The sequence below is a fragment of the Cydia amplana genome, chromosome 16 (genome assembly GCF_948474715.1).
Source record: "Cydia amplana chromosome 16, ilCydAmpl1.1, whole genome shotgun sequence".
In the NCBI taxonomy this organism is placed as follows: Eukaryota; Metazoa; Arthropoda; class Insecta; order Lepidoptera; family Tortricidae; genus Cydia; species Cydia amplana.
The window spans coordinates 11,379,245-11,405,993 of record NC_086084.1 but is presented as its reverse complement, the minus strand read 5'-3'; the positions used below and the strand labels follow the sequence as shown (position 1 = coordinate 11,405,993).

The 26,749-nt window shown below is 40.5% G+C and overlaps 1 protein-coding gene and 4 non-coding genes across 5 annotated transcripts in view; 3 read left to right on the top strand and 2 right to left on the bottom strand.

The window, feature by feature from the left end:
* LOC134655366 (dynein axonemal heavy chain 10) overlaps positions 1-26,749 on the top strand; it is an 82,109-nt gene that overhangs the window by 41,155 nt on the left and 14,205 nt on the right. The window contains exons 48-85 of the mRNA XM_063510814.1: positions 2-190; positions 549-721; positions 1,434-1,599; positions 2,107-2,265; positions 3,372-3,466; positions 4,701-4,958; positions 5,522-5,681; positions 6,831-6,929; positions 7,317-7,440; positions 7,663-7,847; positions 10,071-10,163; positions 10,438-10,590; positions 11,565-11,720; positions 12,134-12,304; positions 12,602-12,790; positions 13,415-13,541; positions 15,815-15,924; positions 16,689-16,814; positions 17,205-17,382; positions 17,699-17,829; positions 18,435-18,577; positions 18,695-18,787; positions 18,857-18,959; positions 19,147-19,344; positions 19,668-19,812; positions 20,370-20,587; positions 21,084-21,289; positions 21,737-22,011; positions 22,374-22,617; positions 22,804-22,951; positions 23,225-23,360; positions 23,658-23,812; positions 24,232-24,450; positions 24,730-24,894; positions 25,129-25,237; positions 25,408-25,571; positions 25,760-25,855; positions 26,385-26,563. Of these exons, the coding sequence (XP_063366884.1) occupies positions 2-190; positions 549-721; positions 1,434-1,599; positions 2,107-2,265; positions 3,372-3,466; positions 4,701-4,958; positions 5,522-5,681; positions 6,831-6,929; positions 7,317-7,440; positions 7,663-7,847; positions 10,071-10,163; positions 10,438-10,590; positions 11,565-11,720; positions 12,134-12,304; positions 12,602-12,790; positions 13,415-13,541; positions 15,815-15,924; positions 16,689-16,814; positions 17,205-17,382; positions 17,699-17,829; positions 18,435-18,577; positions 18,695-18,787; positions 18,857-18,959; positions 19,147-19,344; positions 19,668-19,812; positions 20,370-20,587; positions 21,084-21,289; positions 21,737-22,011; positions 22,374-22,617; positions 22,804-22,951; positions 23,225-23,360; positions 23,658-23,812; positions 24,232-24,450; positions 24,730-24,894; positions 25,129-25,237; positions 25,408-25,571; positions 25,760-25,855; positions 26,385-26,563 (6,038 nt within the window). The remainder of the gene's footprint in view (position 1; positions 191-548; positions 722-1,433; positions 1,600-2,106; positions 2,266-3,371; positions 3,467-4,700; positions 4,959-5,521; positions 5,682-6,830; positions 6,930-7,316; positions 7,441-7,662; positions 7,848-10,070; positions 10,164-10,437; positions 10,591-11,564; positions 11,721-12,133; positions 12,305-12,601; positions 12,791-13,414; positions 13,542-15,814; positions 15,925-16,688; positions 16,815-17,204; positions 17,383-17,698; positions 17,830-18,434; positions 18,578-18,694; positions 18,788-18,856; positions 18,960-19,146; positions 19,345-19,667; positions 19,813-20,369; positions 20,588-21,083; positions 21,290-21,736; positions 22,012-22,373; positions 22,618-22,803; positions 22,952-23,224; positions 23,361-23,657; positions 23,813-24,231; positions 24,451-24,729; positions 24,895-25,128; positions 25,238-25,407; positions 25,572-25,759; positions 25,856-26,384; positions 26,564-26,749) is intronic.
* LOC134655574 (5S ribosomal RNA) lies at positions 5,011-5,129 on the bottom strand. Its single transcript, XR_010097451.1, has one exon. It is a non-coding gene; the product is annotated as a 5S ribosomal RNA (ribosomal RNA).
* Trnaa-agc (transfer RNA alanine (anticodon AGC)) lies at positions 7,005-7,077 on the bottom strand. The gene has a single exon. It is a non-coding gene; the product is annotated as a tRNA-Ala (tRNA).
* On the top strand, positions 7,510-7,628 carry LOC134655563 (5S ribosomal RNA). Its single transcript, XR_010097440.1, has one exon. It is a non-coding gene; the product is annotated as a 5S ribosomal RNA (ribosomal RNA).
* LOC134655579 (5S ribosomal RNA) lies at positions 10,770-10,888 on the top strand. The gene has a single exon (XR_010097455.1). It is a non-coding gene; the product is annotated as a 5S ribosomal RNA (ribosomal RNA).

Below are 26,749 nucleotides of genomic sequence, written 5' to 3'. Positions count from 1 at the left end.
GTTCGAAGGTCAAGAGATAGCGATGGACAGCAAAGTGGGCATCTTCATCACCATGAACCCAGGGTACGCGGGGCGCACGGAGCTGCCGGAGTCGGTGAAGGCGCTGTTCAGGCCCGTGGTGTGCATCCTGCCCGACTTGGAGATGATCTGCATGATCTCCCTGTTTTCTGATGGGTTCCTGACTGCTAAGGTACGTGTACAAATACTTCCAGGGGCAGGCTTTAGGAAACGATCGATTGAGACGATTAAGTCAATCTTTAAAAATTAATTAAGTGACAAATTACATTAATCATTTCAACAACTCTAATAAAGTGCATACAACCTGAAAAGCTGAGTCATAACTCGATAAAAAAGCGCCTATTAGGTCTACCATTTTAGTCCATTTATCTCAGGCGGAGAAGGTAGTGAGTTTTAGGACTAAGATCAGTATTTTAAATTACATTTTGACTAATTTAACATAGTACAATTAGCTGCAAACAGCCATAACTCTTCAACCAGTCCGTAGTGTTTACACCTCGAAGTGACACGGCATTAGTTGTTACCTCCAGGTCCTGGCGAAGAAGATGACAGTGCTGTACAAAGTAGCGCGGGAGCAGCTATCGAAGCAGTCTCACTACGACTGGGGGCTCCGCGCCCTGACCGCGGTGCTACGGATGGCGGGGAAGATGCGGCGCGAGGGCGCCGGGCTGCCGGAGATTGTGGTGCTGATGCGCGCTCTAAGGTACTCTCTTCATTGTTTAGACAACAACGGTTTCACTCACTCAGCCAGTCACTCAGTTTAATTTCGATTACTCTCTTCATATAAGGATCGTTTGCACAAAGCCGTGTGTCACCGTTCACATTGGCTAAATTTTATTGTATGGGAAGTTTCATAATTCACTGCTGGTGCCGATTGTCATTTATCAGTCCGTCTATTGTTCTTGGTGTAACTGGCTCTAAGTCTTCACAATCAACGGCCTATTAGTTAAACAATCTATTAGTCAAACTGATTATCGGAAGACCAGCGCCGCTGGAAGCCACCAGCAACATGTTGAGATGTGGCCATTTCGTGGCACTTTAATCTTATTTTGTGTTTTCTTTTATATTATGTATTGTCTCGTTTGTTTGTGCATACGAACAAATTATATTACTTATATTCTATTCTATTCTATCACCAGGGTTTCAGAAGATGTCTAGCTTTAGTCTCCACGCTATCCCATTGCGCCGACTTTATCGCATCATACAATGCTTTTACAAATGTATACTCATACCTAAGCAGGTTCCTTACGATGTCACGATATTTTCTTTCGCACAACTAGTAAAAATTGTATTAAATTCAACGAAATATGTTGATTAGATTAGATAGTATAACGTCCAGCTTTAAACTGAGTGAAAAGGTCTACCCGCGACGTCAACGTCAGGACTTGTGTAACTTGATTTGAACTTCACTACAGGGATATGAACTACCCCAAGTTCGTATTCGAAGATGTACCCCTGTTCCTGGGCCTGATCAAAGACCTGTTCCCGGGTGTGGACTGCCCGCGAGTCGGCTACCCGGACTTCAATGCCATGGTACTTGAAGTATTACAAAAGGATGGATACATTATCATGCCTGTGCAGGTGAGTGAGACATGGTTGATACTTGGTGCCATATTTGCTCTATGCATGATTGTGATGCCGACTGTGACTGTGAAGTTTCAGATGTCAAATAAGTACAGGGTTTATAGAATTGTCTCGATGAATATTTGTTCCCTGTGGCCTGTGGAAAGAAAAGTAAAAAAGCAATCAGCGATAAAAGCTTGTACCAATAATGAATTTTTTGACAAACTTATTCATGATATGGCCACCCGTTTGATCCAAGATCTGGCCACGACAGATGCACAACCTACTTCACGTTATTGATTGTGTATGTAACCTCGCTTCAAATTAGCATGGCATGATAAGGAGTAGGTATGTGTATGTATTAATCCTTCGTATGTATAACCACTGATCAGTTCGAACGAATTTAAACCTATTGTATTAAACAATGGATTTAAATTCGTGCGCACTGATCAGTGCTTAGACATACGAAGGGTTAATGATATGTCCAACTCAGAATTCAATGTTAATTTAAAAAATTATGACCAGGTGGACAAGGTAATCCAGCTGTACGAGACCATGATGACGCGTCACTCCAGCATGGTAGTAGGTCCCACGGGCGGAGGCAAGACCGTGGTGGTACAAACGCTGGTCAAAGCTCAGAGCAACATGGGGCTGTCCACCAAGTTGCAAGTTCTCAATCCTAAGGTGAGACCATGATGACACGTAACTCCAGCATGGTAGTAGGTCCCACAGGCGGAGGCAAGACCGTGGTGGTACAGACGCTGGTCAAAGCTCAGACCAATATGGGGCTGTCCGCCAAGTTGCAAGTTCTCAATCCTAAGGTGAGACCATGATGACACGTCACTCCAGCATGGTAGTAGGTCCCACGGGCGGAGGCAAGACCGTGGTGGTACAGACGCTGGTCAAAGCTCAGACCAATATGGGGCTGTCCGCCAAGTTGCAAGTTCTCAATCCTAAGGTGAGACCATGATGACGCTTCACTCCAGCATGGTAGTAGGTCCCACGGGCGAAGGCAAGACCGTGGTGGTACAGACGCTGGTCAAAGCTCAGACCAACATGGGGCTGTCCAAGTGTCCACCAAGTTGCAAGTTCTCAATCCTAAGGTAATTTATTATATAAAACGATGTTAATCAGCACAGATGATGGTTGCGCTTTTAATGTCTATCGTGTCACGTATCACTCTCGCACTTACATACTTGTGAGAACGTGACTCTCGTGTCAGCCACCGTGACAGGAGACAAAAACGTCCAGGCCGAACCGAAAAAATCCAAATATCTAATACCTTTAAATGAGCAATTCTTGTTTATTTATTTATTTATTTGTTTATATATAAATATATTTCGGGGATCTCGGAAACGGCTCTAACGATTTCGATGAAATTTGGTATGTAGGGGTTTTCGGGGGTGAAAAATCGATCTAGCTACGTCTTATCTCTGGGAAAACGCGCATTTCCGAGTTATTATATGTTTTCCGAGCGAAGCTCGGTCACCCAGATATTATTCCATTTAAATCAGCTTTGAAGATTCATTTGAAGAAAAGTCACATTTTCCGAAAGTACAATCTAATTTGTACCTTCAATCGGATTACTGAGGTTGAATTTCTATTGGCGTGTATGTGGTTGATATATTGTACTATGCCCGGAAAATTATTAAGACGAGAACTGTAGGGGGGCACCACCTTATTCGCGTACAGTGTCAAAGTTTAAGTTTTCGATTTAAGAGACAAGACGTCTGAAATCACACATGTCCTTGCTATTTTTGATTACATACTTACTTAGTGCTTTTTTCCAGGCTTGTTCCGTTATAGAACTTTACGGAATCTTGGACCCTGTGACCAGGGATTGGACGGATGGACTGTATTCCAAGATTTTCCGAGAGATGAACAGGTTTGCTTTTAACTTTAATAAGCGCTTTCTGTACATTTTACCTATGCCTTTAACCTACAATAGTTATTTACGATACAAGTGCGGAAAAGAGGAAATTCGAAACGAGTCGCTATAAATTAAAACACGACCGATGGGAGTGTTTTAAATCGACACGAATTGCGAATTAACAGTATCGTACAATGTTTTACAATACATAATGGCACCACGGAAAGTGCTAATTCCCGCACTAGTTCGGGAAAGTAGCGCCATATGTACTGTAATAGTTATTTTCGATACAAGTGCGAAAAAGAGGAAATTCGAAACGAGTGGCGATAAATTAAAACACGACCGAAGGGAGTGTTTTAAATCGACACGAGTTGCGAATTACCTATTCGCACGTGTATCGAACAACGTTTTACAGTACATATGGCACTTTAAAGTTTCGACATACGCACGAAAAGTGCTATTTTACTCACTAGTGCGGAAAAGTAGCCCCATATGTACTGTAATAGTACATTATTGTCGAGGTTCGGAAGTAGCTACTTGCAGGCTGAGGATTCGTTTTAAACGGACGACCTTGGGAGTCCGTTTAATTGAATCCGAAGCCAGCAAGTAGCCTTCCAGCCGAGTCATATATAGTGCTTTTCTCAAAAATGGTGCAAGAAATAGAAATATTTTACAGAACTTACAGAAGCAACGTTCTAATTTTCCATTAATTTTCACAGAAAAAAATACAACAATTAAAAAAATTAGCTTGCCGCCTTAAAAAAAAAAAAGAAGTGTATTTTTCTGCTGAAAATACGCCAACCTATTTGAGACACCTAAATAGTCGCGGTACCAACATTAAGCCTGTAACAGACTATCGCACCGCACCGCGACCTTGGAGCGTCGCACCCATAAGTGAGAGCGAGAAAGAGATATCTGTTTCTCGCTCTCACTTATGGGTGCGACGCTCTAAGGTCGCGGTGCGGTGCGATAGTCTGTTATAGGCTTTATAATAATAAGTGCTGATCATCTGTTTGGCTGTTTAAGGGACCTATGCCTTCATTTGATATGGCCATTTGAAGTTTTAAAAAGTTTGGAACTCGTTAAATAATGGAATTTGTATGCGACATTGCAGTCCCGAAATCGAGACTGCAATGTTTTTAACTTTTTAATTTTTTGAATGACCATAAACTACGCACTTCGCGACCTATTTTTTAACCGGCAACGTCGACTTTGCCGTCCATTTTTGAGAAAATGTATTTTTCAATAGACCGGCAGAAGAAGGCGAGCGCCGCTACTCGCTCTTTGACGGCGACGTGGACGCCCTCTGGATTGAAAACATGAACTCTGTGATGGACGACAACAAGCTACTAACTCTGGCTAACGGCGAGCGAATACGGCTGGCTTCGTACTGCGCACTTCTCTTTGAAGTCGGCGACTTGAATTACGCCAGTCCTGCCACTGTGTCAAGGGCAGGAATGGTATTCGTCGATCCTAAAAATCTTGGATATGAACCCTACTGGGAAAGGTACACATAATATTATTATATAATATATAATAATATTAAAAAAAAAGCAAAAAGCCAACGACACGCGGTGTTCCCAGGCGGTCACCCATCCAAGTACTGACCGCGCCCGACGTTGCTTAACTTCGGTGATCGGACGAGAACCGGTGTGTTCAACGTGGTATGGACGTTGGCGACAGCAGGTATAAAATTTATAATCAGATGATTTTATGGGTAATATCGATCATATCGGTTGAAACGTCAGGCCATTAATAAACGTAAGTTTTACGCGGTTAAGTCCCGTCAGGCGTGGGTCACTCCGCGATTTCGTCGCTTTGCTACAGATAGCTAAAAGTACATCCGTTCCACACCAATTTTGGTGGCTAGCCATAAGCCGCGCGTGGCGCTGCCGCCACCTAGCGGCCATATCTGTGCTGATCGTAACAGACGCGTTTTGTTAGAGAGTGAGTCTTCTGTACCTAGTACTATTATTTATTCTGTGGTCCCGTGTTAGTTTTAAAATCATGAGTGAAAATCGTGTTAGGTTAAATCAATATACCTACTTATTAAAGGCGGTATTTCTTAAGATGGCTTCGTGGGCGCAACAATGAAGAAGAGCGAGATCAGCTAAAGGAGCTTTTCGAACACTACGTGGCTGGAGCCATCAACTACATAGTGTTTGGGCTGTTTGGGCTGCAGCAGCAAACGCCTCTGAAGACCATCGTGCCGCAAACTGGACTTAATCTGGTATAGGGTCATTGCGGTTGTTTCCGGCCATGCTCTAGTTTTCGTCCACTTGACATATTAGCAAATAATGTTATTGATATTTAATTTGCTACTTGCGAAACATAATTTTTATGTAGATAGATACCTATATTGTTTCGATATTAAGGATTGCAATAAGTCCAAATTTGTGCAGCAATGTAGGTTTATATTGAAACTTCGTCAAGTGGACGAAAACTAGATCCGGACGAAAACTAACGCACCTACCCTATTTTGTTTAATTTAAAACCCTTAAATTAAACTCCAGAGCCTCAGAGGCCTTACTGCGAAAAACGAAATCTAAATTTCTTTATCTGCCTATATAGGCGGTCAAATAACGAAATTTCAATTTCCTTTTTTGTGGCAGAGCCTCTAGTGTGAGGACTGTGAGAATATAATTGATTAGGTTATCAATGGGTTATTTTCTTATTATTTAAAAGTTTAGTTTTTTATATACGTTACAATGTGAGATTCGTGCCATCTTATACCACGATAACAAAACTATAAGTTACATAAAATAAATTTGACATTCACGCCATCTACACTACGAGGACATAATTAACAATCGTCAATTATTCTCTACTGAAGTAACTAGCAAACCTTTGTTGCAGTTCAAAGAATAAGCGAAAGATGGCGCTGTTTTCAAATTTCTGTTGTAGTTTAGCGTGTAAGGGATAGATGGCGCTCATGTCAAAAAACATAACATATTAGCAGAGATCGGACAAATTTGCGACATTGCTCGCAAGAATGTGGACAAGACTCCGAAATTGATTAAATAATTAATCATTTAATTATTTTAATTATTTTTTTACTTGAGATTTAATTTTGTTCCCTCGTCAATAAATAGCACTTAAATATATTATTGATATAAAAAAATGAGTACCTACAGAAAATTTGGAAAACATACTGATTAATTTCTTTAATAAATTTACATTATAAGAAATCTTTGTGTTTTTTATTGATTAGGAATCAAAATTAAACCTCAGGTAAGAAATTAATTAAATTATTAATTATTTAATCAATTTCGGAGTCTTGTCCACATTATTGCGAGCACTAATATGATATTAGTATGATATTTTTTGTAGATATTTTAATAGTGTGATTAAATAATAATACATTAATAATTACGATTAGGTCGTGCAACTCTGTTACATGATAAGTGGCCTGCTGCCAAACAGAGAAAATGCTAATGAACCAGTGGACAAATCTATCGTCGAGTGCGTCTTTATGGTGGTATGTATTAATTTGCTCTTTATAAAAAATAAAACTACTAAGATTTTATCTAAAAATAAAAAAGTAAATTTTGATTGGAGGTGCGGGGTATCGATCCCCGTACCTCTCGCATGCTAAGCGAGCGCTCTACCATCTGAGCTACACCCCCGGATGAATGAGACGTTGAAATTAGTGTTCTAAACCTTGATATTATATTTCGATAAAACAAGTTCATGATAAAGTTGGCATATGCACTTTAACGTCTTCATAATAGAGGCTTTATAGACTAAACCGAGATAGATCAGATTTGCTACATAATAATTTACTTATGATACGCCGGAGACGATAGGCGTGGCATGCAAAGGGTTACTTCAGATTTTGACGACCTACGTTTATTTACACTTACAGTCCATGTACAACAGTTTGGGAGCCGCAATAATAGATGACGGGCGCTTCGACTTTGACAATTACATCAAGAAAGCGTGCCCGATGATGCTTGTTGAAGACAATCTTGAAAAGAAGGCCACTACTAGTAAGTTGTTACACTTGTTCATAATAAAATACTATGACGGTATTGAATATAAATTTCAATGTTTACATCGCCAACGTCCATACCACGTTGAACACACCGGTTCTCGTCCGATCACCGAAGTTAAGCAACGTCGGGCGCGGTCAGTACTTGGATGGGTGACCGCCTGGGAACACCGCGTGTCGTTGGCTTTTTGCATACTATTTGATCTGTTTCTTTTTTTAGAACATTTCCCTATGGGTTTCCCAACATTGTACGATTACTGCTTGGAGCTGTCCACGCTGACTTGGGAGGCGTGGGAGTGGCTAATACCGGAGTACGTTCATGACAGGGAGATGAAGTTCTCGGGTATATTGGTCCCGACCGTTGACACCTTACGGATGACGTGGCTCATTAAAATTATGGAGAGTGTGAGTTGACTTTTGACCACTTGTTGAAACAAGTTGCTACGTTACCAAACATTTATTCACATATGTACAGTTTCTTTTATAGGTTCTATGATAAACTAGCGTTACTCAGTTTTCTTATGTAACAGCGACATCTTTTAGGGAATTAGTACAACAAATTAAATATACTTCATATCGGCTCGAACATACTCCCGCCTAAATGACAGAATGTCATTTCTTAATAATAAAATAAACATTACTAAAATAAAAAATCTTCTCTTCGATAGCTCATGTGTATACTGTCTTCACTTCCACCTTTCTTTTAATCGATTTAGGAACTTAGACTGCCAGGGCTTCCAGAGACAAATTCTCAAAATTGGAAGGTTTACTTCGGCATGGAGGCTATTCAAGGATTGTTTAGAGGCCATGAATCGGATGTTTGTTTGAATCTTCCTCTCTCTGTGTATCACGCTTTTGTTTCTCCTACACAAAACATTCTCAGTAGACCTCCAGCGGTTTGACGCCATCTCTCGATAATCGTCCTCTTCTTTTATGACTCCTTTCTCGTACAGTTTTTCTCCTGTCTCTCCTGTTATATGTATCTTTATCTCTATTTCTCTGAATTCTAACTTCTTTAGCATGTGGTTAATCTCATCTCTTAAGTACATGCTAATGAAAGTTCGATCTCTTTGCACGTCTTCGTGAATCTCTATTATTCTCTCTCGCTTATACTCGGGTTTGAAATCTCTGTTCGTCTCCGTATCTATTTTAGGTTTGTGCTTCGATTTTTCGCTCGTTTCTACATCTCGCTTGAATTCTTGCTTGTTTTTTATCTCGTAGCTTGATTCTATGCTCTTCAACTCCATGTTTTCTGACTCTTGAGATTGGTAAGATGTTCTTTTGTACTCTCTCCGCAGCAACGAGTGATGGCTTTTGTATATTATTTCTTGAAACTCTTTACTTAGTGAATGATTCTGCTCGCATAACTCAGATTTAGCTACTGGTATTGTGTGAAATGACTGTGACTTGACTTGTGATTCTTTCTGGATGTCGACTTCCGCTATCGTGTCAGTATGTGTAGGCTCGAATGATTGGGGCATGGATGGTAAATTGAAAATACTTAAGGTGTTTGCTTCTTCTGCCCATTGCTCTAGGATATCTGTCATGTCTGCTTTCAACTCAATGTACACTTCCTCGCACTCGAAATACATGTTTTGCTTAAAATACTGGAAAGCGTCTCGTTCCGCCAACTTCGCGTGCTTCACTATTATTCTATGATTTACTGAGAATCGGCTCCAATATTCTTCCAAAGACTCTATTCTGGTTTTGACATGCCCGATCGTAATCTTCTTGTTTAATACATTTTTGAAATTTTCTCTAGCTTTTAGTATTCTACCGTACGTAAATTCTTGTTCCGTTATAAAATCTAGCAACGACATCTTGGTATTTTAGAAAACATGAAATCTCAACTTGAAATAGATATCTAAAACTCGAAATCTCTTCTCTCGGAACTTCTTGAACGAGAACTACGGTAGGTAACTCATTTGCACTTTAAGGATTAATTCACAAACATTATTTTACTCAGCTATTCATTCTTGTAAATTCTTGAAAACATTTTTCTTGACACTACGGAAAATTCATACGGAAAATTCAGATGGAAATTATTTTTGTTTTTTTTTGACGTGTAAAAATTTTCACATGTTCTATTTCTAAAATTGTATTTTTCCAAGTCAATGAATTTCGATCTTGTAAATAACACTAATTTGAAGCGGCGAATTTTCTGCGTTTGCTCGTGGGTTTGAAAATATGCGTTATTTATTTAATCTTTCCGAAATCTTGAATTTTAATTTTGTAATTTTTTATGACAATTTTGATGGATGGCTTCTCGAAATACTTCTAAATGTTCTAACTCACTGACACTTTACTTGATTTTAGGCTCTACTAACTATACTTAAAGATCACTTTTGAATGCACTGTCTATGTCACTTAAGTCACTTCTCTTCTCAACTCGAAGGACCACTTTGTTGAAACAAGTTGCTACGTTACCAAACATTTATTCACATATGTACAGTTTCTTTTATAGGTTCTATGATAAACTAGCGTTACTCAGTTTTCTTATGTAACAGCGACATCTTTTAGGGAATTAGTACAACAAATTAAATATACTTCATATCGGCTCGAACACCACTAAGATTTTGTCGAAAAAAATAGATCTAAGTATAGTAATATTTTTGAATTCCTCATCAGGTGGAACGGCCCGTGTTACTCGTCGGTGACACAGGAACTTCCAAAACTGCCATCATCAGCAATTACTTGAGAGGCCTGCCTCCTGAAAAATACGTAAGTATAGGTATATATAGGGTCTGCGCGGAAAGAGAAGAGTCGTGGAATATATGGGGCCCAATACATTCCACGACTCTTCTCTTATACCTTATACCAAACAGACTCTATAATTATCTGTGTTAATTTTCTTAAGTTTGCTTACTGGGTTGAAAATTTAGTTAGTTCCCAATTCGCCGGATTCCTACTTAGTCGGATTCTAGTTTTGTTGTTTTTTTTTTTTTCAAGGAGAACGGAGCCATAAATTACATGTGATTTTTCCTTACATCCACAGCTGATACAGCAGATGAACTTCTCCTCTCGAACCTCGTCCATGGACGTACAGCGCAATTTGGAATCGGTGGTGGAAAAACGAACTAAAGATGTGTTCGGCCCGCCGGTCGGGAAGAAGCTGCTCATCTTTATTGACGACATGAATATGCCTATTGTAAGTCATACATATAGCATAGAGAAATATAGTAAGACAAGAGTGCTCACTCCATACATCAGTTTTGGTATAGTGCCTATAGCTTATTGACACTAATGATATGTGCGTAGATAAAGTTTATAAATGTTATCTTGTTAGTTTAATATTAATTTACTTAGGTAGGTATTAAATATGATATCGCCAATGTCCATACCACGTTGAATACACCGGTTCTCGTCCGATCACCGAAGTTAAGCAACGGCGGGCGCGGTCAGTACTTGGATGGGTGACCGCCTGGGAACACCGCGTGTCGTTGGTTTTTTGCTTTTTTAGGGTTCCGTAGCCAAATGGCAAAAAACGGAACCCTTATAGATTCGTCATGTCTGTCTGTCCGTCTGTCCGTCTGTCTGTCCGTCCGTATGTCACAGCCACTTTTCTCCGAAACTATAAGAACTATACTGTTGAAACTTGGTATGTAGATGTATTCTGTGAACCGCATTAAGATTTTCACACAAAAATAGAAAAAAAAAACAATAAATTTTTGGGGTTCCCCATAGGCCCATACTTCGAACTGAAACTCAAAAATTTTTTTTTCATCAAACCCTACGTGTGGGGTATCTATGGATAGGTCTTCAAAAATGATATTGAGGTTTCTAATATCATTTTTTTCTAAACTGAATAGTTTGCGCGAGAGACACTTCCAAAGTGGTAAAATGTGTGCCCCCCCCCCCCCCTGTAACTTCTAAAATAAGAGAATGATAAAACTAAAAAAAATATATGATGTACAATTGTACATTACCATGTAAACTTCCACCGAAAATTGGTTTGAACGAGATCTAGTAAGTAGTTTTTTTTATACGTCATAAATCGCCTAAATACGGAACCCTTCATGGGCGAGTCCGACTCGCACTTGGCAGCTTTTTTTTAATTTCTCGTTTTTTCTTACTCTTTATTATAATATTTCGGCAATCGTTAATGCCATCGTTATGTATCAGGTGGACACATACGGCACTCAACAGCCCATTGCATTGTTAAAACTACTTTTCGAGAGGAAAGGTTTCTACGACAGAGGCAAGGACCTGAACTGGAAGAATCTCAAGGACATAGGCTTCCTTGCAGCTATGGGTAAAGCTGGTGGTGGCAGGAACGACGTAAGTATACAAAATATGCAAATATTAGCAAATTGAATGGCTAGAGTGACTAGACCACCGACATAACCGGACTCTATATACAAAACTTTATTGAAGTTTAGATAGGTATTTTAATTTTACGTTTTCAGCGGCACACGTAGGTCCTTAGATCTAAAACATCTCCGGTAACTTGTTAATTCTTTACATATACACAACGGAATAAGATTCGGAAAATATGTAGTAAAATGTTTTTCTAGGTATGATGATGTATTGTTAGTGCCTGGGTGTCAGGCGCTGCCGTAACCGTAAACGTTTTTTTTATGTACGCAAATTTTAACCTACCTACTAGTAGTAGATCAAAGATCATATTCTGCATTAGTATTCCTTTGTCGGTCATAGACACAAAATCCAAAAGGTTTTTCGGTGGCTTTCAGGTGGACCCCCGCTTCATATCCATGTTCTCGGTGTACAATCTGCAATTCCCCGCGGAAAGCACCCTCCGTCACATTTACACCGCCATCATTGCGGGCCATTTCGAAATCTTCCCGGAGGAGATACAGGAAATCGCCGACAAAATTGTTCAAATGACGTTGGACCTCTATAAGGTACATTCTATTGGTTCTCGATTTTTAGCTCCGAGCCAAAAAAGAAAGTTCTTAATAATATTATACCTAACGTCAAGAAAAGTCAAACGAAGAACGTTCTGGAGTTACTAAATCTGGACACACGTCTGCCGAACTATACTCGGTCAACCAGATCTTGACAGTACGTAGAAAAATGCGGCAAATTTGAAAAATGTAGGCGCGAAGGGATATAGTCCCATAGAAAATTGGAATTTAGCGCCTTTTTTTACTGACAAGAATTGGTTGACCAGCTATATATTCTTTATTAAACGATTACAGATAATGATAGTAGAGCTCCCACCGACCCCCGCCAAGTTCCATTACATCTTCAATCTGCGTGACCTGTCCCGCATCGCAGCCGGTCTCCTGCTCACACACCCCACCTACTTCAGCGAGAAACGGACCATGGTGCGGTGCTGGCGTAATGAGTTCACACGAGTCATATGCGATCGTCTCATCAACATGCAGGTGTGTTAACACTCAGAACTCGCTACATCATCATTATTTAGCTACCGGCAGGCGTAGCTCACTCCGTGATTTCGTCGCGTCGCTACAAGTACATGCGGCCCACACCAATTTTGCTGTCTAGACATAGTAGTTGCAGCGCACCGCTACGGAACGGACGCCTGCCCGCGCTTGCGCCACATAGCGGTCATATCTGTCGTAAAAAACGCGTTTTGTTAGGGAGTGAATCTTCTGTACTATTATTTATTCTGTGCTACCGGCTAACGGTGGTGTAGTGTAAAAAATTCTCATATTGCTAAAACGTCAGGGTTTCAACTGGGTCTGTATTTCTCTAGAGAAAGCGATTCCAGACGAGAGATCTTGGACTAGAATGACACAGACCTGGTCTCCAAAGAATACGATGAGAGTAGTAAATATTCGGGGTTCGAATACTTTTTGAGTTCCTGTAGCTATGGACCATGCCGTCGTATACCCTAGTTAAGTTCCACTACATCTTCAACCTGACACGACTTGTCCCGTTGCGTAGCAAATCTTATACTCGTAGTGTCTCGTAGTAACTACTTCTTGGACAATCTTCCTCTTTTATTAAACCTTATACTGACAAGGTACTAAATTTAAAACCAACAGGACAATGAGCTGATGCGGACCCACATGAGGGAGCACATCGTAAAGTACTTCCCTGAGGAGGAGCCCGTGGTGCTGGAGGAGATCGTCGTTCCTGAAGAGGAAGTCAAGGAAGAGCAGGAATTAGATGGTAAGACACTCGGCGCTTCGACTTTGTGCTTGAAGCAATTTTCTAGTATTCTTTATTGACTTTAAAATAATCTAAGTAAGACACACATGACTCAGTTGCTCAGTCAATGAAAAAATTATCTACAAGACCCTCATTGTCCGAATGTCTGGGGCATGTGTTTTTTTGTGTAGGAATATTCTTTTAAGAATAATTAAATCCCACCAAAAACATTTTCATGTAAAATGTTGCCAAGACGAAACCATAAGGCTCGCACTGACAAAAAGTTATCAGATCTCTTGTAGAGCCAAGCTTCTAACTCTACAAGCCCTAACTTCACAAACTCTACACCTTAGTCAAAATATGTGGCTTGACCGTTTCGCTACTGTCACATAGACGTAAGGTGAAAAATGTATTCACTATTCATTATTTTTTATAATACAATAGTTCTTGGAGTAACGAAACGGCCAAGCCACATATTTTGACTAAGGTGTAGAGTTTGTGAAGTTAGGGCTTGTAGAGTTAGAAGCTTGGCTCTACAAGAGATCTGATAACTTTTTGTCAGTGCGAGCCTTATGGTTTCGTCTTGGCAACATTTTACATGAAAATGTTTTTGGTGGGATTTCACTTCTTTTTGTAAGTTGCTTCCATCCCCTAATTTAAAGGGTTGCGCGTGTGATTTAAGGTACTATTAAAAATCCTGAAATACGTACCTCGGGGCATCTTTTATACAATCTGCTTTTTACTGATTCCCCATACAAACTTCAACCCTCCTTTTCCCCTAACGCCCTTTTCCACCCCCTTTTCACCCTTACGGGGTGATTTTGGGGTTGAAAACTATTCAATGCCATTCCCCATTACAAAAACTATCTACATACCAAATTTCAACTAAATCGGTTCAGCGGTTATTGATTTCCCATACAAAATTCCACCCCCCTTTTCCCCCCTTAGGGGAAAAAAATGACAAGTTTTTGAATTATTTTGTTGTTTGTGTACTAATACTATCTTACATACCAAATTTCAGCTTCCTAGGACTTCAGGAAGTACCCTAGAGGTTTTGATGATCAACAGTGAGTGAGTGAGTCAGTGACGAAATTGGGGTTTTTTAGATATGAATAAAATCTTTAGTATAAGAGCTATGCAATTTAAATTTTTTTATGTTTAATAAGTCCACTATTGACATCATATCCCGAGAATTTTGTTTATCTGGTATAATCTAAACCCAAGTTATGAGGGTTCAAAAAAACGACGAAGCGCTTCGAGAAAAGGTAGGTAGTGCCCTTGCGCTTCGCTTTGCTCGTCTTGGCGGGGGCACTACCGTGCCCCCAGATATAGAATCGACTGAGGTGCACGTTTAGTTGAACTACTAGTATTCATTATTTCGTTTTACTCGTCTCTCACTTTCGACAGGATAAACGATACCTAAAGGGACCCACTGATGACCAGTCCGCCGGACGATATCGGCCTGTCAGTTAAACGCAAAAGGAGCTGAACAACAGACAGGTCGATATCGTCCGGCGGGCTTTACTACGGGAGTGCGACACCCGTTTGTGCGAAGTATTGTTAGTGCGACGTATGATTAGGCGATATACGATTGTACGATATGTCATTTGTGGGAACTATTGTTCGTGCGAAACATTATTAGGCGATGCACGACTATACGATGTGCCGTTTGAGCGAATCATCGTGTGTGCGAAATATAAATTAATAGGTAGGTTAGGTTCGTTAGGTAGCTTCAGATGCCCGAAGGCCAAAGCGCCCATGCAGAAAGCGTCTAGTTCAGTTGTAAAGGAAATGTTTTTTGAGAAGAAACTGTAAGCACTGAGACCATGTTAAAAATAAATTACCCGTAGACTCACAAATACTGTCGTGTACTAGAAGTATTGTCGAGCCGTAATATGTCGCACAATTTAACTTCGATCAAAAATACTGCCGGACTATAGTTTGGTCGAATAGTGATATGTCGCACAATATCACTTCGCAGAATTGCAGTGTCGTTAAAAAAATTATGTCGCACAATCGTGCATCGCACACTTGGGGTCGCACTTATGTAATAATCCCCGTCCGGCGCTGATCATCAGTGGGCGCCTTAATAACGGGAGTTAACCTAAACAAATCATAAGATAAGTATAAATTTTATTAATATTATTTATTTATTTATATGAGCCTAGAGTGTCCCACTGCTGGGCAAAGACCCCTTTCCATATTAATATATCATAGTATTTTTACTGGCTGGTAGATCATTGAATGTGATTGCTTCAACTTGCTGACAAGTTAAATTTTTAATGGTTCCGTAGAGTTTGGCGACCCTGTGGTGAAAGAGAAAAAGCCGGAGGAGGCCGCCGCAGCAGACGCGGACGAAACCGTAGAAGAGGAAGCGGAGGAGGAGGAGGAAAAAGAGCTGACGGTACAGTCGCCATCAGATATATCGGAGCAGCCAAAGCGCTCACAACTATCTGAACACGCCTCTATTGTCAGGGCGTTAGAGTACGTGTTCCGATATTGTGAACACTTTGGCCGCTCCGATATATCTGATGGCGACTGTACGTAGCCATCGACACATGTGAAAGTTGCAGAAACTTGTCATAAAGTTTAAAAAGTTTTTAGTAATTTCTAATAGGACAATTTTACAAGAGTAAAGATTCCCGAAAAGTTTAGCTCGGCCGAATTTCACCTTCCCTTCCCCATACAAACGGAGTTGGATTGTAATGAAATTTTGCACATACAATGAAATGAGGTATATAGTCCTTTAATTCCTTTTACAAACAAAATAGGGCAAAAATAAGTTTTGTATGAAAAACTTAACTTCACTGTATTTTTTTAACTATGCAGGTATCTGATGCTACATAAACTAATTACTGGGTTAGATATACCTTATCCTATTGTAAGTACAAAGTTTCAGAGCAATCTAGCTAGAGCGTATCTAACGTTTGTTCCATACTGTTTGAACCGAGCTTGCTGGGGACTCTTAAAGATAGGAAAGATAAATTGCCAACAGAACCCGCCATATTTATACGCCGCCCGCCTGGTATACAGGCCCATTGTTATGTTGAAGCCCAGAATGTTGTACGCTCTTAGGAATAATAAATAAACCAACGTATTTCCAGGGATAGCCCTGGAGAATCGTCTGGAGTTAGTGGAGTTATGCATTAAATTGTTTTACTATTCCAGTTGGAAGAGTATGTGGAACGGGACCCCTTGCTGTTCGGCGATTACAGAAACGCTCTTGATGAAGAGGAGATCCGGTACTATGAGGATCTGCTTGACTACGAGGCCGTTTACTTCTTGTTCCAAGAGGTAAAGCTCACATACCTTCATGGTATATTCACGTATCTTTACAAGTAGGGTTACTCGTTATTGGCTTATTTATTTTTTCAAAAATGGCAGAATAATTTTCGGTTTAGGGTTTCTTCTGATAACTTTTCATGTGCCACTGGTGGTAAAAAAAGTCATGGGTTAAAATCAAACCTCGGCTACGTGCTGTAAAGAGAAAAGAAATCGTCCTCTAAAATGCTAAAAATTTACTGAAAATTCAGTCAGGCTCATTAAATCATCCACAGACAAGAAGTTAATATTTTAAAACCTAAGTAGGTCCTTATTTGTATCAGGGACAGAGCCCTTATTAATTAATTATTTGTATGAATGTCTACTAGGTGACTTACAGTTAGCCATTTTTACTTTTGTCAGATCCTGGATGAATTCAACGAGCGCATCGGCAAGATGTCTGTAGTGTTGTTCGAAGATTGTCTAGAACATTTGACGCGGACGCATCGAATCCTGCGCATGGACAGGGGCAACGCTATGATCATCGGCGTAGGTGGATCGGGCAAGAAGAGTATTGCTCGGCTGGCTGCTTTTGCTGCAGGTACGTAAGCAGGTGTCACGTTGACGTTAAAAATGATACAGGACCGAAGTGCCTGTCATGTATGTTCAGCGAATGTTATGAATTTCAGAGAAATCATCGAAATTTGGCTCCATACATAACGAGGTACATTGATAACCAAACAGAACCGTTTTTAAGTCAAATCTGGTTATAACTATTACAAGTAGTAGGTAGTTCCGTGTCTAGTAACTCTTGTAAGCATGTTCGATTTTGTTCTTGCTGAACCAAGCTAGATTACAAAATGAACTAATCGGCTATTCTGGCACAATCCAAACTTCATCATGAACCCTGTTGTCAGGTTGTGACACGTTCGAGATCACGATCACACGCAACTACAACGAGAACACGTTCAAGGACGACATGAAGCGGCTGTACAACCAGCTCGGAGTGGACAACAAGAAGACTGTGTTCCTGTTCATGGCTGCCCAGGTTATATTTTAGTCTGCGGTCGGTGTGGATATCTCGGCCTAGTATAAACTCCTTTCAACCTCTTTAGGTCGGTTTCTTACACCTCGATCACAAAACGCACGTTTCAGCGTGCACAATCGACGTTGAAGCTGATTGCCATTCCTCAGCGTCGAGCGTGCACGTTCAGGGCGTTCGTTCCGGTGGCTCTCGCTTTAATGCTGAGAATTAGAGTCGTATATATATCTCTCTCTATGTATTGTGATTTCCGTCTTAATGAACAGCCTGTCACTTTGGCTTATGACATACACCGTTTTGAAGACCATTAGACTATTTCTTGATCGGTTTATCTAAATCATAGTCGGGCTAAGTGGCCGAAGTAGGTGCAAATCGTATTCTGCAAGCGCATGAAGCATACAGTGTTGTTAACTAAATTGGATTCAGGATCAAGGCCTGCATTGCGCTCGATCAAATGTATGATCGGCCTTGAGCGGCGCTCGTCGCCCCGCCGGTCCCGTGCTTCCAGTCCGCGGCCTATTAAAGAGCATTCTTCACGTCACACCTAGAACGTGTCGACCGTTACGATATAAGTGACTCAGAATACATTTTCAACATTTTTTGTCAATTAGATCCTGGAGGAGGGTTTCCTGGAGTTCATCAACAACATCCTGATGATTGGCATGATACCGGCGCTCTTTGGCGACGATGAAAAGGATGCCATCATCAACTCTGTGCGAAACGCGAGCGCGGAAGCTGGATACGGAGTTGCCAAGTAAGTTCATATTAATCAAGATAGGTAGGTAGATAAATGCAAACAATAACGCACATGCTTAATACTACCTACTCACAGAAAACCTAGAATATTCATCTGATTCAAATGTCCTTACAGAGACGCCGTCTGGGCATTCTTCTGTGCCAGATGCGCTGATAACCTCCACGTAGTTTTGTCCATGTCACCAAGTGGTGACATCCTTCGTAACAGGTGAAAATTAACCTTACATTGATGCAGTTAGTTATTTCGGCAGAAACTAACCAATAATGTTGTCTCTAGGTGTCGAAGTTTCCCTGGTTTGGTGAATAATACGACTATTGATTGGCAGTTCCCGTGGCCGAAGCAAGCTTTGTTGGCGGTAGCAAATGTATTCTTAGCAGACGTAAGTATCATGACGTGTTTACTCAGTATTCTCGCCCGTTCACCCAATCCAAGCTATGTTGCATATGTTATGATTATGAATCTCTATGTTTGGCAACGTTGGATGGATGACCGCTTGGGGAAACTAAGCGTCATTGGCTTTTTACAGTTTTTTTTCGGGAATTTCATAAGGTACTTCTCTATTCCAGGTTGAGAAAATACCTGAAGAGTTCCGTCCCATCATAGTAGAACATGTGGTTCACGTACATATGTCTGTGGCAAGATATTCCGTGGATTTCTTGCTAAGGCTTCGTAGGAACAATTACGTCACGCCGAAGCACTATATGGATTATTTGACTACTTATTTGTCACTACTAAATGAGAAAGACTCGTTTATTATCGCACAGGTTAGATAATGGATTATTATGTGTAGACAAGACAGTCCTATATCCCTTTAAAGCGCAAAAGGTCTAAAAAAAAACCATCCTTTATCATCATATTTTTGTATTTTTTTCTTGTACTGAATTTATAGAACTATACGTTGGCGATGAGGCTTGAATTGAGGATTTTATTTTCAGTCTTGCCCGTTAAAGGGTTAAAAATTTATGAAGGAAGTTTCAATATAAGTAGATAAGTTTCCATTGGTGTTACAATTTACTTGAATAAAGTTTTGTGGAGTTCGGTTAATGATTAACCGACATGATACGCTAAATAATTTATATCTTTGTAGTGCGAGCGCTTAATCGGTGGTTTAGCGAAGATTGAGGAAGCAAACGTGCAGCTAGAAGATTTAAATGCCAAACTCGCCATCCAAAAGGTCATCGTGGCAGAGCAGACGAAGGAATGTGAAGTCTTGCTCAAGGAGATTACAAAAGGTTGCAACTTCGAATCTTGTCCGAAGCAGTTGACTTTACAATTTTTCCTTTATTTTAACATTTGCGGTATGGAGAATATGGTTTTAAAAGTTCCCGTATTTATACTGAACCTGACACCTTGAAGTTGTCAGGGGGCTAGCCAAGATGTTGCTGATAGAAAACGCCAATCAAAACTTAAATAATGTTTGAAAATAGTGACGTAACTTATCATAACATCTGTCACCCCAAAACATTTTGTCTTTTAGTTTGGCGTTGTCGATATATGATCGTCAACTTCTAGCTAGGCCCCCAGTTAGTTTTTGCAATGACTAACAATGTTAGACTTACTATACTTATTTACAATAAGAAATTGTCTGATTTGCCATATCCGGTAAGCATTCACCATGCGAAAGAATATCGAATGCGAACGCTAACTGTTGCACTACATTAAGCATGTTTTTCCGTCAAAAGTTTACCCTCTAGTTTGCTTTAGTGAACTAAAACCACTACAAGGATTCTATTCCTCCTCCTCCTCTCACTATACGAGACTCACTCACTTCTCACGTTTACGACTTCAGCAACGGATGCGGCAGTGAGCAAGCAGCAAGTCGCAGCTATAAAGAGCGCTGAAATTACTGAGCAGAAGGTAGTCATTGCCGCGGAGAAGTCGGATGCCGAAGAGGCGCTGTCGGCGGCCATGCCTGCTCTCGAGGCCGCTAGACTGGCTCTGGCAGACCTGGACAAGAACGATATCACAGAAATCAGATCTTTCGCCACTCCGCCTGAGGCCGTGCAGGTATGTGGTAGCTTCATAGTACCAGTCCAGTCAGTCCACCCATTGCGATGTACCAATTGACCTAACAATTGACCATAGCCGATAAAAAGTTATAGGTTGTCATAGCCTGCAGCTTCAAAATTCTGAAATAGAACGATACCACAGCAGGGAATTCTTTAATAAGTACAGTCGACTACAAAGGGATGTATTTACTTTTTCACCTTAGGTACCTACTGCATTGTAATAAAGTGGAAAAAAAATGGATACAGCTCTTTGTAATTGACTGTATCTTCCACAATCACAGTCCAGCTAATAGACCTTTTGTATGCTATTGTAAAATTTTGATTTTTTCTACTGATCAGTGCTAACGCATACTAAATGTTAATTAAAGGTAGCATTATTTTCGATCGATACAGCTTAGTCGACCAACTTCGTCAGAAAATAAAGTGCAAATCTGTTGACGATGTAGATTTTTATAAATGAACATCTCAGAAGTTTTACATTCAAATATTTACAGGTGGTATGCGAATGCGTAGTAATCATCCGCGGCATCAAGGACGTGAGCTGGAAAGGCGCGAAGGGCATGATGGCCGACCCCAACTTCCTGAGGAACCTGCAGGAGATGAATTGCGACCTCATCACGCAGAAACAGGTCAAGGATGTGAAGGCGCATATGAAGAAGAGCAAGAAGTTGGACACCATGCAGCAGATCAGCAAGGCTGGGTTTGTACAAATTGTTACACACGGTACCATATTTAACTCTAGCCCATATGTATTCGTATATTAAGATGTACCTACATTCTGTTTTAATGGAATCCACCTCCACTTTCATTAAAACAAAACAAAGTAGCATTTTTTTTTTCGTAAAAATTTTCAAACAAATTTCAGCTTAATTAAAAGTAAAATTAGACTCAAACTTCCTTAGCTTTAACTTGATATGGTGCAGTGTTACTTTAACTAATCGTTTTTGATTTGTTTTATCTCATAATAATGATTACAAACTAGTTTTATCCATTATTTGAAACAAAAATAATGTTAAGTATGGGCGGTATAATGCTGCCCACGCCAGCACTCACATTTCTCGGAATGGCTAATGGCTACTAGGGTTAACTGCCATCGACTTGGTGCTTATGTATATGTCTTCGATTTACCAATGTTTTCTCGTAATAGATACGGCCTCCTTAAATTCGTCATCGCCGTACTCGCCTACTGCGCGGTCTACAAGGAAGTCAAACCGAAAAAAGACAAAGTGGAACAACTAGAGAAGGAATACACAGAAGCAATCAACTATTTAGAGTCCCTAAACAGGGAGATCAACAGGCTGCAAAGAACGTTGGATGGCTTGAACGCGAAATATGAGACGGCCATATTGAGGAGGCAGGAGCTGCAGGAGGAAACGGATATTATGATGAGGCGGTTGATAGCCGCAGATAAACTAATGTCAGGTAATATTTAATCGTGGATAGAGCCATTTTACGGATTTATTTTGAGGGTTTATTCCTTTTCACTCCTTCTCCCTTCCCGAGACCCAAACACAGTTGTTTTTGAATTTGGAACCTTTAGTTATTCAATAACAGGATATGAGAAAGAAAAGAGTGAGGGCTGAGGTGACGAAAAATAGAGGAGAATGGATGAGAAAAACATGCTGTTCCCCACATAACGTGGAATAAGAGCAGAATGGAGAAGAAGTTATTCAATATACCTTATATACCTAAGAAACATTCTGAAAAATGTACAAATTTTGTACGCGGGGGTCGCGGGGTCTCAGAAAACTATTTTACATTAATAAAACATAATTATTTCTCAGGTTTGTCAAGTGAACAGAAACGCTGGACGGAAGACCTAGCCGCGCTTTACGTGGAACAGTCCCGTCTCATCGGCAACTGTCTGCTGTCAGCCTCATTCCTCTGCTACACCGGACCGTTCTCGTTCTCCTTCCGCGCTACGATGATTTACGAGGACTGGTACGGGGATATCATGGAGAGAGGGATACCGCTCACGCTACCGTTTACTTTGGAGAAGAATTTGACCAATGAGGTGGAAATTAGCGGGTGTGTTCCTGTGTGTCCTAGTTGTAGATACTTACTCTGATTTTTGACACCAGATTTGATAAAATGAGCTGATGAAACTTCTTCTTTCAGCCGTTGGGCTTACAAACACAAATTGACAACCTATTTTTGTAAGAAATTCACAATATAGCATTTCGTTCTTATAATAACCCATACATACATTTTTAGCTGGAACTCGGAGGGCCTACCTCCAGACGAGTTGTCAGTGCAAAACGGCATCCTCACCACGAGGGCTTCCAGATTTCCGCTGTGCATTGACCCTCAGACACAGGCTCTCTCGTGGATCAAGAAAAGGGAAGCTAAAAATAACCTCAAGGTACCTCTACATTTTTAGTATGTAACCTGTTTTCATTAATGCTTACCTTCTTCTGCCGACACAACCGTTAGTAACAGGATTTAGCAGGTCTTCCCAATTTCGAAAGCAGTACTTTGTGCTAAACATAAATTTAAGTCTACCAATAGTACCAATATTCTCGTCTGAGCATCTAAGTTAATTTTAAAGTTTTACAGTAGATACTTGTATGGGTGACCAGCTGACCGCCATAAGGCACAAATTTGTTGTTTTTTAAATTAACAATGCTTACTTCAGGTTCTATCCTTCAACGACCCACAATTTCTGAGGCAATTAGAAATGGCCATCAAATATGGAATGCCAGTACTCTTCCAAGACGTCAACGAATACATAGATCCGGTAGTGGACAATGTACTGGAGAAAAATATAAAAGGTTTGTGCGTAGTACATAATAGGCGTCTTAAATCAAAGGTATTTTTAATTTAGTATGTCATTTTAAATATTTAATTATGAAAATGTTGATGTCCAATTATTGAACGATCGATTCAGCTAAGTCAAAAATGCATTTGTATGACCGGCTGTTCTTCACGACAGGTCGCATTTGTCAACCGATTCTCATAAATTTGTGAGCAAGTCTATAATTATATTATAAGGAAACTTTTTGTTGATTCAGTTTTTGTAAATTTATTACAGTAGCTGAGCTAGTTTATAATATAAACAAATGTTGCAGTGGAAAGCGGACGTACATTCGTGATGCTGGGCAGCAGTGAGGTGGACTATGATCCTCACTTCCGCATGTATCTCACCACCAAGCTGGCGAACCCGCAGTTCAACCCCGCTGCCTACGCCAAGGCCGTTGTCATCAACTATACTGTCACCGTACAGGTAAAAAGTTACTACTGGGTCGATTACACCTTTACTTCCACGTGTAGGTATGTATTATCATAAAACTGGCCTATCCCCGCTTGTCAGTCAGAAAGGTTGTTTTCATCAAGTATTTGTCAATTAATTAACATAGGTACCTTAAATCACTAAAGCATTTAAAATTTCTCACTATAGGGAACCTGCAGTATTTTTATTATCACTGAACATTGCGGCAGGTCAAACGGGTTGTCTGCTTGACAAAGGAATACAAACATAAAAATTACGACAATACTAATGCACGCCACTAGTATCTGTAGTCTGTGCGGAAATAAAGGAGTCTTGGAATGTATGGGGCCCAATACATTCCACGACTCTTCTCTTTCCGAAGAGACTCTAGCTATAGTAAGTAGGTAACTGAAATGAATTAATATATTTCCTAGGGTCTAGAAGACCAGCTCCTCAGCGTCGTAGTGAGAGCCGAACGAGCCGATTTGGAAGAACAACGTGAAAGCCTCATCATAGAGACCAGCGCCAACAAGAGCCTGCTGTCTGGCCTGGAGGACAGTCTGCTCAGGGAGCTGGCTACCTCTACAGGCAACATGCTGGATAACGTGGAGCTGGTCAACACCTTGGAAAATACAAAGTCGAAAGCTGGTGAGGTGAGGGATCTTAAATTCTGAAAACAATCCAGAATACTAGTCGCAGAATTCTACTGCCTTTGCAATAACGTATAAACATAATACTATTACTTATTCTGTGGTATAAACTTGGGTGCATTCCGACAAAATTTACAACATCTTGGCCTCTTTTTAAGTATTGGGGCTAAATAAATCCCGGAAAACTTACTAACTACTGGAAAGGTGCTAAGAAAACTATCTTCCCAGCAACTTTCCAAGCATAAACAAGGTCTGTATCTGCGCTCATATTTTTCCATTCAGGTGATGGAGAAACTAACTCTTGCCGAAGCCACAACGAAGGACATCGAGAAGCTCCGTGACGGTTACCGTCCTGTGGCCAAACGCGGCTCTATATTATTCTTCGTGCTCTCCGACATGGCTGGAGTCAACAGCATGTATCAGTACTCGCTATCGTCTTATCTTGAAGTGAGTATATTGTTTCTAAAGTTGCATATGTTAAAATTCTTCGAGTTTAGTATGGCTTTTATCTGTGTTGGTAAGTATTGTGTGCATGTCTTTTCTTATCCCGTTACAGATATATTCACGAATCTTTTGTTTTCTATGCCCAGCGAAAATATAACGAAATTTATAACTGGTATCAATGGCTGCATTGAATAAATGGAGTTTGATATTTTTCTCAGTAAATACTTTATGATCCAGGTGTTTACGTTCTCTCTGCGCAAGGCCATGCCCAATGTGATCCTGACTCGCCGTCTCCGAAACATCAACGACATGCACACAAAGAATGTCTACGACTACGGTTGTACTGGTGGGTTTATAATATAGTCGGCATCAAATAGTGACTCCCAAAATATATCGTAACACTTATTATCATAGCAATAAGCATTTTTCCGATAATTCGGCTGTTCTCAATGTTTTATGCGTCCATATTAAGCTGAAACGAAGCACCAGCCAATATATGATACTTTCACTTTCAAGGTATCTTTGAACGGCACAAGCTGCTGTTCTCTTTCCAAATGGACATAAAGGTGGAACAGAGCGAGGACAACGTTAGTCAAGCGGAGCTGGACTTCTTCATCAAGGGCAACGTGTCCTTAGAGAAGGCTGCCAGAGCCAACCCTACGACCTGGCTACCCAACGCAGTAAGCATACACATATTACCAGAAATCGAAGTTTTGGGGGCAAAATGAATTTGCCGGGAGATTCTACAGGATAAAAAAAGATATATCGATAAACTCAATTATCCAGGCTTTTCTCATGTACTGGTGATCGCTTCCAGCTTTGATTGGAAGGGTTTTTTTAATAGTTAGTATCTTACGCTTATTTTCAGGGTTGGCAAGACATAATAAAGCTGAGCAACGATTTTCCGGATGCGTTTGCTAGTCTTCCCGACCACATCTCTCGTGGGGTCGATGACTGGCAAGAGGTACCTAAATCCTTTTAAGTTTACATCCATATTACAGGACATTCTTTTTTTTACACAGATTGACTACGGGCCAGTTGCACCAACCACATTTGACAGACTGATCAACATCACTCGGCAGAGAACTATGAAAATTCCCATGCAATAAGATTTAGCAAACGCTTTAACGGTGACAAGCGGTTTGGTGCAACCCACCCTACTACGTCCCACAGTAATCTCAAGAAGGCAGAACGCTACTCGTATATAAAATATACAAATACTTAAATACATTAGAAAACATCCATAACTTCGGAACTCACACAAATAATCTAAGTGCCCTTACCGAGATTGGAACCAAAGACCATCGGCTTCATAGGCAGGGTCACTATACCCACTAATATGCCATGACTGGTCGTCAATTATTATATTTGATGTTTACATCTTTATTCCCCATCCGCAAGAAGAAGTCAAAGTTTGAACAAGAACATGTCCTTTCCATTTATGATTTTATAGTTGTTGTACTTGTTGTAAGGAGCAAATCTGCTTTTTGCAGTGGTTCGACAGCGACACGCCAGAAACTGCGCACATCCCCAACGGATACCGTGACATACTCAAGCCCTTCGAGATCTTGATGCTGCTGCGATGCTTCCGTGTGGACCGCATCTACCGCGCGGTCACTGACTACATCACTGTGACCATGGGCGAGGAGTACATCACCCCGCCCGTCATCAGGTTTGAATATTAGAATACCTCTTTAAGTGGCATACGGCGTTTTTCAGTTGTTGGAATTTTGATTTTATTTCAGTTAATCAAATTTCAATTTTAAGTGACGTAATCGGTCGGGAGCCGACGGCCTACCAGTCCAAGGGATATCACAAATTACATGGCGACATGTCAGCGACAGTCCTTAGGGATTGA